Below are 11942 nucleotides of genomic sequence, written 5' to 3' on the forward strand. Positions count from 1 at the left end.
GTGCAGTGGCGTAGCGTGGGGGGTGCCAGGGGTGCCGGCCGCACCGGGCGCAACATCTGGGGGGGCGCGCTCGCTGCCTCCGGAGTCGCCGAAGAGCCTCGGGCGCAGGCTGTAGCAGAGCCGCATGTCTCGCGGAACCGACGAGCTGTGCGCGCGTCCGGGCTGAAGGCGCCCGGCAGGCAGCGGCTCTCAGCGCTCGCCGCGGAGGACGCGCCAGGCAGCCCCTCCTCACAGCCCCGCCTCCGCCGGTGCTGCTGCAGCTGCTGGGCCGTTGCATTTTCCTCGCCTCTCTGCCCCCCTCCTCCTCCGGGCAAGCGGCGTCGTTTGGGCGGCAGCGCCAGCGGCAACTCGCAGGTTAGGGGTTAGGGGGGGCGCAAATTACTTGCCTTGCCTCGGGTTAGGGGGCGCAAATTACTTGCGTTGCCCCGGGTGCTGACAACTCACGCTACGCCGCTGCGCTAGTGCATCCATTCCTACATGATGTAGTCAACGTGATCATAATAGAGGGGGCATGAGGAGTGTTGCAAGTGTTTATAGGGTCTAATTATTCCACAAGGAGCCCAGGAGGAGAGAGCACATTTTACTTCAACTCTCCTGCGGAATCTGTTAGGAAAATTAAACCCCACAATTTGGTTTTCGGCTTGCATCCTGCTGCCTCCCCACTCCAGGAAAGTTTCCTGTGTATGTATATCTTACCCTCTGCTCTGAGGCATTTTACAGGTGTGCAGGGTTATGCAAATGATCCCAGGTGATTCAGGGACACTGGCCTCAGTATTCCTCCTCCCCAAAAAGCAGAGTGCCCTTATGGCTGCGACAGTGACTTCCCCTGGTCCGTTCAGGATGAGTCTCTCTCCCCCATCCTTTTTGTATTTGCTGCTTTGGGGCTTTTGTTGCTGTGCCAGTGGGAGCTTAAACCAGGGGGTTTCTTCCCCGCTGAGGCTGGATGGAGACTATACCCTTGCAGGGCTATTTCAAATTCACCGGAGTAACATCACCAAACCCCAGAAAACTAAGCTAGAAGTTGCCATCTGTGACAGGTAAGTGAGAGGAGCCAGAAATATCGCAGGTGCCATAGCTCAGTTCTTTGCGTTCTCAGGTTCAATTCCCAAAGGCATCTCCAAGTAGGGTGGGGAGAGACCCCTGCCTGAAACCCTGGAGAGCTTCTGCCAGTCAGTGTAAACCACACTGAGCTAGATGGTCTGATGGGTCAGTGATCTGATAAGTCATCTTCCTATGTAGGATGCAGGTATCTGTGTCTGGGAAGCATGTGGTCCCAAGCTATGTTTAATCCTGGCAAAAGAGCAAATGAAAAAGGCAAATACCAAAGTAACTTCTCCACAGTCAAGTGCTTGAAGGAACATCTCCTATTGTTGTTGTTTAGTCGTTTAGTCGTGTCCGACTCTTCGTGACCCCATGGACCAGAGCACGGCAGGCACTCCTGTCTTCCACCGCCTCCCGCAGTTTGGTCAGACTCATGTTTGTAGCTTCAAGAACACTGTCCAACCATCTCGTCCTCTGTCGTCCCCTTCTCCTTGTGCCCTCCATCTTTCCCAGCATCAGGGTCTTTTCCAGGGAGTCTTCTCTTTTCGTGAGGTGGCCAAAGTATTGGAGCCTCAGCTTCACGATCTGTCCTTCCAGTGACCACTCAGGGCTGATTTCCTTAAGAATGGATAGGTTTGATCTTCTTGCAGTCCATGGGACTCTCAAGAGTCTCCTCCAGCACCATAAATCAAAAGCATCAATTCTTCGGCGATCAGCCTTCTTTATGGTCCAGCTTTCACTTCCACACATCACTACTGGGAAAACCATGGCTTTAACTATACAGACCTTTGTTGGTAGGGTGATGTCTCTGCTTTTTAAGATGCTGTCTAGGTTTGCCATCACCTTTCTCCCAAGGAGCAGGCGTCTTTTAATTTCGTGACTGCTGTCACCATCTGCAGTGATCATGGAGCCCAAGAAAGTAAAATCTCTCACTGCTTCCATTTCTTCCCCTTCTATTTGCCAGGAGGTGATGGACCCAGTGGCCATGATCTTCGTTTTTTTGATGTTGAGCTTCAGACCATATTTTGCGCTCTCCTCTTTCACCCTCATTAAAAGGTTCTTTAATTCCTCCTCACTTTCTGCCATCAAGGTTGTGTCATCTGCATATCTGAGGTTGCCGATATTTCTTCCGGCAATCTTAATTCCGGCTTGGGATTCATCCAGCCCAGCCTTTTGCATAATGAATTCTGCATATAAGTTAAATAAGCAGGGAGACAATATACAGCCTTGCCGTACTCCTTTCCCAATTTTGAACCAATCAGTTGTTCCATATCTAGTTCTAACTGTAGCTTCTTGTTCTACATAGAGATTTCTCAGGAGACAGATGAGGTGATCAGGCACTCCCATTTCTTTAAGAACTTGCCATAGTTTGCTGTGGTCGACAAAAAGACACGCTTATACCCATAGACACGCTTATACCTTCAAGTGAGGCTCTTCTACTTGCTATCTCACCATCCTGCACATGCCGAAGTAGCATTACAGGCAGCAGACCCTTGTGTGTGGTGGCACCTGTGCTCTAGACTTTTTTAAAAGGAGCTGCGGACAGGCCCCTTCCAATGTGGACTCACAGTCAGCTTAAGACCATTTCTCCCCATCCCCCAACACACCAGGCTTGTATTGGCAACAGAGAGGCATCCTACTTATTTGCAATTAGCTATTGTGTTTCGCTGGATGGTTAATCAGTTTTGATATTTTCTAGGCAGTCATTTTTTATTTTGTCCCTCTGAGAAGCAGTTCAGCTGAAAACCCATTAAGAAGTGCCATGCTGTGTCTGCTCCAAGGTAGCCAGGACTATTCCCCTTTGGAATATGGAGGATTCCGTAGAGCCATCATGACTCACGGGCACTGATTGACCTCACCTCTTCCATGGATTTTATCCAGTCTCCTTTGAAACAGTGTCTTGTGTCAACAAGTAGCATACATGGGACAAAGTTATGTGCAGTGAATCCCTGACCCTCCAGCTTCCTCCAGTTTTATAAAAGATGAAGGGGGCTGGAAATTCCTATTTAATTTTCCCCAAAGAAGCTGCGTAAACAAATCAATAGCTCCAAAGTTATAGCTCATGCAATCAAAACAGTGCCACCAGGGCACAAGAAGGGCTGTGGCTCAGGGGCAGAGTAGAAGGTCCTTCAGGTTCAATCCTCACCATCTCAAGGGCTGGAAGAGACCCCCATCTGCAGCCCCAGAGAGCTGCTGCCACGCCTTGCAGGGAATCTTGAACCAGGTGTACCAATGACTCGACTAAAGCAGTTTCCAGAGATCATAATAAGACAAGTATCAGCAGGCAAGGAGGAGGAGGGAACTAAGGGGGACAACTCTCCAAGCAGCCCAGTGAGAACTGAACACTTGTCCATTTGTTTGCAACCAATCTATGTTTCGTTTTATTTGTTCGACCATTTTATTTTACAGTTCAGTATTGTTTTCAGTTTGTGTTTTATAATCATTATTAAAAGTTTTAGAATGCAGTAAAAGCAAAACCGAGAGTAAAAATAAGAAAGAGCGAGCATAAGAAAAGAAAAGAAAATGGAGGAGGAGGAGGATGAGAAGAAGAAGAAAACCTCTATAAAGGTTATATATTTACTCTTAATGCACACCATGGGATATAAATCATCCCAGCTCTCACCTGGGCGCTTCTCCCACCCTCCCACCCTGGGAGATTCTCTCTCCCTTGCCTCTCACACAGGGTCTTTCCTCTTCCATCCCTCGCAGAACATAAGTATAGAGTTAGCCAAAAAGAAATAATAAAGAAAAAGAGAGAGAGAAATAAAAAAGAAAAAGATGCTGACAAATTCAGGGTTGCGGGGCAGGAAACAAGGAGGGAGGGCATCATAATGGAGCCTGTTGCATAGGAGCAGTCTACATTGCAATATTTTGCTGCTGTCCTATTTGGGCTCCCCGTCCTTTAGTTCCACCTTCTCCTGTGGCTTTTCTCTGTTCCTGCAGCATGTACGACGCAAGTCACCACGGCTACTACCTGGCCCAGGCCATGCGGCTGGGGGTGGAGGAAATCAACAACTCCAGCCGCCTCCTGCCCAACGTCACTCTGGGGTACGAGATCTACGACACCTGCTCGGCATCCTCCAACATGTACGCCACGCTGAGCGTCCTCTCCCAGGGTGGCGGAGAAAGCTGCTGCGGTGCCCGGCAGCTGGTGGTGGCTGCCAACTACACCCACTCTCTGCCCAAGGTTGTGGGCGTCATTGGGCCAGACACCAGTGAGAATGCTTTCACGACAGCCAGTCTGCTGGGCGTCTTCTGCATGCCAGAGGTAAGACCCCGAAGGCCGGTAGGCCTTCGTGGATTAGGAGAGCCGTCTCCTACTCTGTGCTTTCTCCAGCTTCCCCACCAGCCACAGTCAGCATAGCCAGGCCCAGGAATGAAGAAAATTATTGGGGGGTGGGCAGAACAGGCACCAGCAGCTGCCCAGAGATGTCAGTGGGTTGGTTTGGTGCCAGACTGCTCTTCCTGGTCTCTGTTTTAGGCTGTTGATAGCATGTTTCACAACTGTCTCGTTGAGATTCCTGCATCGCAGGGCCAGCTGAGCCTTTTGAGTCCCTTCCAATTCTGCGATTCTGCCTTATTTTTCTCACACATCTTCCCCCAAAGCAAATTACCCTCTTTGCTGGTGCAGGAGACATCACTGCAAAGTAAAAGCGACGCAGTCCACTGGGAAGTTGTGTTGGGGAGAGGTTCCTGCCGGATCATGTCCGTGAAAGCGTAGATTAGGCAGAAGAAAGCCTTCAGGAAATGTTGGGGAGGGCAAGGGCGGTGAATTGAAGCAGAGGGAGCCTTGGACTGACAATAAAAGACGTCTGAGGAGCCCTGTATGACTGGTGGCTGCTAGCTAGGAGACACACGTCCCACTGGTGGCTCTGTTTCCATCAGTGATGGAGCTGGAGCAAGCTTGTTTTCTGCTGCTCCAGAGGGCAGGACCGGAACTCAGGGATTCAAATGACAAGGAAGGAGGTGCCAGCTGAAAATTAGGAAGAACTTTCCGAGGGTGAGAGTTGTTTGACAAAGGAACAGACTCCCTCAGAAGGTGGCAGACTCTCCTTCCTTGTAGGTTTTAAAACAGAAGGTGGATGGCCAATTGTCAAGGGAGTCTTTAGCTGCTGTTCCTTGTTTGCAGGGGGTTGGACTAGGATGAGCCTTGGGGGTCCCTTCCAACTCACAGAACTGTTTCCATCTCCCCATCCAGCTGCATCAGGGGTGAGGGGATGTCTGTGGCCCTGCAGCTGTTGCTCCCATCATCTCTGGCCATGCTGGGAACAGAGAAGGGGTTGCTGTTGGGAGTTAAACTTCAGCAACATCTGGAGGACCTGATGTGTGTCAAGAGCAGTTGCTTCCTTCCTGCCTTGCCCTCTCTCTTCCCAGGTCAGCTACGAAGCCTCCAGTAAGATGCTCAGCAACAAGAGAGTCTTCCCTTCCTTCCTACGCACCATCCCCAGCGACCAGCTGCAGGTGGACGCCATGGTGCACCTGCTGAAGACTTTCGGGTGGACCTGGGTCGCGGTGGTGGGCAGCGACAACAACTACGGGATCCAGGGCCTGCAGATGCTGCACGAAGCGGCCCCCCAGGAGGGCATCTGCTTCGCCTACCAGGGCATCATCCCCACCAGCAGCGCAGAGGTGACCCGCATGATCATGGATGTAGTGGCCTCTGCCGCCAACGTGGTGACCGTCTTCGCCAACAAGCGCAGCGCCCTCCTGTTCCTCCGGGAGGCCGTCCGGCAGAACGTGACTGGGAAGGTGTGGCTGGGCACGGAAGACTGGTCCTTGGCCACGGAAATCTGGAAGATCCCCGGCGTTCAGGGCATCGGCACGGTCCTCGGGGTAACCATCCACCAGGCACACCTCTCGGGGATGAAGGCGTTTGAAGCAGCTTTTGCCGCATCAGAGGAAGCTGGTGCCCACAGGGGCGACGCTGGCTCGTGTCAGAATTGCAAGGAAAGGTGCGGCCAGCGATTCTCCCGGTTCCGCAAGCTGCCCGACAGGCAGGAGCCATCGCCCTACGACACACAAGGAGCGTTTAGTGTGTACTCAGCGGTGTATGTCATGGCGCATGCCCTCCACCGTCTGCTGGGCTGCCAAACTGGTGTGTGCCGAAAGGGCACCGTCTATCCGTGGCAGGTAAACCTCCCCATCTCTCTCTGTCTCTGGGCATTTATCCGGCAGGGACAGTGCCAAGTGGCATTCCTGCTGCGGTAAGAGTGGGGTCTCTCCATGGAAAAAGCAGGTGCCAGCCAGGGGTGGCTAACCTGTGGCTTTACAGATATTGCTCAACTCCAGCTCTCATCAGTCCCAGCCAGCAGGATTTGTGGAACATGGAGGCTGCAACATCTGTAGGGTGCCACGGTGCTTATCCCTGCTCTGTGTTTTCCTGGGATTCCAGGATGCCGAAGAAAACAGAATAACAGCTGAGATTTCTCTGCATGATATACTCTTAGCGCCTGTGCCACACCATTTCTCCAGCTGAGCATGCTCTGATGGGCATTGGGGGTATGTGAGCTGGGATAGCTCACTTGGTAGAGCATGGGTTTGAGCCCCATGTTGGGCAAAATATTCCTTCATTGCAGCGGGTTGGACTAGATGAACCTCAAGAGTCCCTTCCAACTCTATGATTCATCTTGTTAGAGGGTGACCCAGGAGACAGCAGCCCCCAAGTCGCTTGCACTGGGCCCTGGATCTCTTGCCCTTTCCCCTCCCTTTTCCTGCTCACAAACCCTGCCTAATTAAAGAGTTCGGGTTTGGGGTGTGGAGATTTGCGGAATCCATGGGGAGTTTTCAGGGTCAAAAAATGGAAGGGGAGTTCATCCAGGGAATGGGACTGTTTGATTCAGCCAGCTTGGGGATCTTCCAGCAAAACAAGGCCTCGTGCATTCAATTTTAAACATGGGGCGTTTCCACACTGCAGACTTAAAACTAGTTTAGCAGTTAATTCCTTCTCCCCAGAGAAACTCTGGAAAATACCTCCAAGCCCACAGTTTGGCAAAACCTTTGGACCAACCCACAAGAACGTGGCAAGCTCTAGAGTCCTCCAGAATGCTTCACCAGATGAGATGTACTGGGGCTGACATGAGTTGTAGTCCAGTACATCTGAAGGATATCAGGTTAGGGTTGGCTGGATTAGTCTGTCTGTCTCTCTGCTGCAGCTCCTGAAGGAAGTGAAGCGGGTGAACTTCAGCCTGAACCACAGACAGATTTATTTTGACACCAATGGGGACCCCTTGGTTGGCTACGACCTGGTCTTGTGGACATGGGCTGGGCAGGAGTGGAACTACACCGTGGTGGGCTCCTTTGACAGGAACCCAGACCGCCTGAGCATCCACAAGGACAGGCTCCTGTGGCACACAGAGGATAATCAGGTAAGGAGGCACACACGGAGGAGCGGGAGGCTCATACACCCAGGGAAGATTACTTACTGTTGAGATCTAGCCACCACCCATGACGTTGGTCTGCCTGGAATTCCCCTTGCCAGGGAAAAATGGGAGCAGGCAACCCATTCTACTACAGGGGGGTTGTAGCATTGGCTCATGGGGGCACTTTGGGTCTACCTACGCCCCTTGACACCAACGCTCCTCCTCCCGCCCAGGTCCCTGACTCCGTGTGCTCCAAGGAATGCGGCACGGGGGAGCAGAAGGTGCAGCAGGGCATGCACCAGTGCTGTTTCCACTGCGTGGGCTGCTCTCCAGGAACCTTCCTGAACAGAAGCGGTGAGTGAATTGTCAGCAGGCAGGGCAAGGCCAGGCCAGCACCAGAGTCAGAAGCAGGCGGGCAGAGGCGATTCAACTCTCCTGCTTCCTGCCTCTTTAAACCCATGGCCTCCATGGCTTCAGGCTGGCTCTGCCCCCTTGCTGTCTCCCCACAGGGCCAACGCCTCTGAGGTCACATGGCTTCCTAATACCGAAGCCCAAGCCTTGCACGATGTTCCTGAGCTTTTGCGGTTTGGGGCCTCACCTGCATCCTCTAGGAGGAAGCCATGGCCAAGCGGCCCGTGACCAGAAGCAGGAAGCTCTCTTGCAAAGAACTCGGAGGGATGGAGAAACATGGAAATGTGCTGGAGCCACAGAGGGCTTGCTCATGCTAGCCTAGGGGGGGGGGGTGATGGCAGTGGCAAAAAAGGGAGAGTTTTGTACCCAGTATACCTTTAAAGCACATTCTTTCCCTCGGGAAATATTGGGCACCTTAGTTCAGTGTGAGAGCCAGTGTGGTGCAGTGGTTAAGAGCGGTAGTCATGTAATCTGGGGAACCGGGTTTGCGTCTCCACTCCTCCACATGCAGCTGCTGGGTGACCTTGGGCCAGTCACACTTCTTTGAAGTCTCTCAGCCCCACTCACCTCACAGAGTGTTTGTTGTGGGGGAGGAAGGGAAAGGAGATTGTTAGCCGCTTTGAGACTCCTGAAGGGGAGTGAAAGGCGGGATATCAAATCCAAACTCCTCTTCTTCTTCTTCACCCCTTCACAAAGATACAATGTCCAGCAGACCTAAAAAAAACCTACAGGCCTCAGGGAGAGAATGTGCTTCAGATGCATTTTTATTTGCTTTTCAATTTATTTCTAAATGTGACTGGTTTTAGATGCTTGTAACTGTCTTTAGAATGTTTTAATCTTATATATAGAGAGAGTCTGCTTTCTTGTTTTAAACGGGCCACCTGTTTGCCGCCTTTTTGTAGGAGCAGGTGCACTTTTAGGACCCTGAGAGAACTAAGACGGAGGATAGGCGAGGTCTAGAAGTTGAAAAAAAAGGAAGGAGATGGGTTCAAGAGTTGCAGGGTTGAGATGAGTACCAAAGACCCAGGGACACCCCCTAATACACTTTTGCACACTGTGATATTAGGAGAGCACTTCCAGAGTGCAACACACACAGACGGCGAGGCACTGCAGCAGATAGGTGCACTAAGGCTGAGCTGTGTTGACGGGAGGAAGGGCAACGTTCTTGCAGCCGGGAATCCAGGATTAATTATTTCATAGAATCATAGAACTGGAAGGGGACGCAAGGATCATCTAGTCCAACCCCCTGCAATGCAGGAATCTTTTGCCCGGCATGGGGCTCAACGCTGACATTAAGAGTCTCGTGTTCTTCCAGCTGAGGTATCCCAGTTGGTTATTGCATATGTATCCTAGGCTTTTCTCCAAGCACCTCACGGTGGTATACAGTGGTGCCCCGCAAGACGAATGCCTCGCAAGACGGAAAACTTGCTAGACGAAAGAGTTTTCCGTTTTGGAGGTGCTTCGCAAAACGAATTTCCTATGGGCTTTCTTTGCAAGACGACAATGTCTTGCGAGTTCCTGCTGGTTTTTTTCCCTTCCCCCCTTTTTTCTAAGCCGCTAAACCGCTTATCAGCTGATCCGATCAGCAGATAAGCTGCTAAAAGCCGCTAAAAGCCGCTAAAAGCCGCTAAAAGCTGCTAATAGTGCTAATCCGCTAATCCTTCAATGGGCTTGCTTCGCAAGACGAAAAAACCGCTAGACGAAGAGAATCACAGAACGGATTCTTTTCGTCTTGCGAGGCACCACTGTACACATTATTCTGCTCCTCCTCCTCCTCCTCCTTTAACCCCCACAATAACCCTGTGAGGGAGGTTAGGCTGAGAGGCAGCGGCTGGCTCAAGGTCGCACCCAGCTGGCCCAGTGGAGGTTTGAACCCTGGTCTCCCAGGTCCTTGTAGTCAAACTCTCTAACAACTACACTGCAGCGGCCGTCCTGTTGGCTGCCCCCCAGAGATCCCAGGGATGGGGAAAACGTGGCTTCCAGTTGCCTCCACTGACTAGCCCTGCTGCCCCACAGATCCGTACACCTGCCAGAAGTGCCAGAAGGACCAGTGGGCGCCTGGCAGAAGCGAAGCCTGCTTCGACCGCACCGTCGTCTTCATGCTGTGGGACGACCCCATCTCCGTCGCCCTGTTGGCAGCCAACACCCTCCTGCTGCTGCTCGTGGCCGGGACCACGGGCGTCTTTGTGCGGAACCGCCACACGCCCGTCGTGAAGTCGGCTGGCGGTTGGATGTGCTTCGCCATGCTGGGCGCCCTGGCCTGCGCCGGCCTCAGCCTCTACTGCTTCTTTGGGGCCCCAGGGCACTTTGCCTGCCTTCTGAGGTTGTCGGTGTATAGCACCTGCCTCACCGGGTGCCTCTCGTGCATGGCGGCGCGCTCGGTGCAGATCGTCATCGTCTTCAAGATGGCGGCCAGGGCTCCGGGCCTGTATGGGGCCTGGCGGAAGTACCACGGCTCCGGCCTGCTCATAGGAGCCATCACTGGGCTGCAAGGCACAATGGTCCTCACCTCCCTCACCATCAGCCCCCCGGCCCCCTACAAGAACTACGAAGCCTTTGAGGAGCTGATTCTCCTGGAGTGCAGCCAGGGCAACACAGTGATTCCCGTTTTCTGGATGATCTTCAACAGCCTGCTGGGCGTGGCTTGCTTCACCATCAGCTACGCGGGGAAGGACCTTCCCAACAGCTACAACGAAGCCAAGTGCATCACGTTCAGCAACCTCATCTACTTCGTCTCCTTCATCACGTACACCACCGCCGCGAGCATCTACAAGGGCAAGTACCTGGCGGCTATCCACATCGCCACCCTCCTCTGCACCCTCGCCGGGATCTTCGGGGGCTACTTCGCCCCCAAGGCCTACGTCATCCTCTTCCACTCCCATCTCAACACCAACCAACACTTCCAGATGTCCATTCAGAGCTACACAAAGAGGGCGAACGCAACAGGCTGAGCGGCGGAAAGGTCAGGCGGCCAAGGCGAGATGGGTTTCGCCGTCTCGGTTTCACATTTTTTCGGTCTTATGTTCCGTTCTGTACAATTCCACACCAATTTTTTCTTCTTATTTACACAAAAGGAATCCTCGTGAATTCTAGTGCCATTTGCCTTCATACGGTACAACTGTGTGCAATTAACTTGCGCAATTTGAAAGCCGGCTGGTTGAAATCCCACAGATTAAGCACAGGGAAGGTGGAGAGCTTAAAAGCTCCTTTTGCACCAGGTTTTCTTGGAGCAGAAAGTTTTTAAAAGCCTTGCTTACCAGGCTCTGGGATGCTCTCAGGAGATTTTCTGGGAATCCATTTGCCCCCACAGGAGCACCCCAGAGCTCTCTGCTTTGCTTGAAAGGTAAAGATGGTTGCATGAGGGTGGTTTGGCATACAATGGAACCTTGGTTCTTGGATGGCTTAGCTGACGAACAAATCGGCTCCCAAACGCAGAAAACCCCAAAGTAAGTGTTCCGGTTTCCAAACATTTTTTGGAAGCCGAATGTCCGATGCGGCTGTTGGCTATTGCTTCCAGGACACCTGCGCTAATTGGAAAGGTGCACCTTGGTTTTCGAACGTCTTGGGAGTCGAACGGATTACGTTTGAGAACCAAGGTTCCACTGTACGTGTTTTTGCACATGCAAACTACAGTATCCCCAGAATGTAACCCCGGCATAAGATGCAAAACACTACAAATTCTATGATTCTATGATTCATACCGTGTACACTTCTTCGTATGCAATTTTGCTAAGATACATATTTTCCTGCAAAACGATTTCCCTTATATAATGCACTTTTGCAAGTTATTTTCATGGATATACACACTTACCGTATTTTTCGCTCTATAACACGCACCCGACCATAACACGCACGTAGTTTTTAGAGGAGGAAAATCCGTAGGCATGCCACCCATAGGCATTCCCTCCATAACACGCACAGACATTTTCCCTTACTTTTTAGGAGGGAAAAAGTGGGTGTTATGGTGCAAAAAATACGGTATATGCAGTTTTGAACACACTGCTTGGCTGGAGAACTGCATTGCAAGATTTGGAGGAGTGGGAATATCCGAGGCCAGCTGGGTTTCAGTTTCTGTATCGTTTCATAAAGTACAGATCAGATTAGTGTGAACTGAATCAGGTTTCTCACCCA

General features: G+C 51.9%; 1 protein-coding gene across 1 annotated transcript; it reads left to right on the plus strand.

Annotated features, from left to right (window-relative positions):
- Positions 1–533: 533 nt before the first annotated feature.
- TAS1R1 (taste 1 receptor member 1) lies at positions 534–11613 on the plus strand. The gene is made up of 6 exons (XM_081201468.1): positions 534–1037; positions 3985–4309; positions 5416–6171; positions 7194–7406; positions 7634–7754; positions 9828–11613. The coding sequence occupies exons 1-6, from the start codon at positions 733–735 to the stop codon at positions 10760–10762; spliced, it is 2655 nt and encodes an 884-aa protein (XP_081057594.1). The 5' UTR covers positions 534–732; the 3' UTR covers positions 10763–11613.
- The last annotated feature ends 329 nt before the right edge of the window (positions 11614–11942 follow it).

The sequence above is a fragment of the Podarcis bocagei genome (assembly GCF_964188305.1).
Source record: "Podarcis bocagei genome assembly, chromosome: 7".
NCBI lineage: Eukaryota > Metazoa > Chordata > Lepidosauria > Squamata > Lacertidae > Podarcis > Podarcis bocagei.

What these genes read in the sequence shown, in the direction of transcription:
- TAS1R1 (XM_081201468.1), top strand. Translation starts at nt 733, where the DNA reads ATGCAAATGATCCCAGGTGATTCAGGGACACTGGCCTCAGTATTCCTC. An exon ending in GGCACACAGAGGATAATCAG is followed by an intron (nt 7,407 to 7,633) that starts GTAAGGAGGCAC and finishes CCTCCCGCCCAG; the next exon opens with GTCCCTGACTCCGTGTGCTC. An exon ending in AACCTTCCTGAACAGAAGCG is followed by an intron (nt 7,755 to 9,827) that starts GTGAGTGAATTG and finishes GCTGCCCCACAG; the next exon opens with ATCCGTACACCTGCCAGAAG.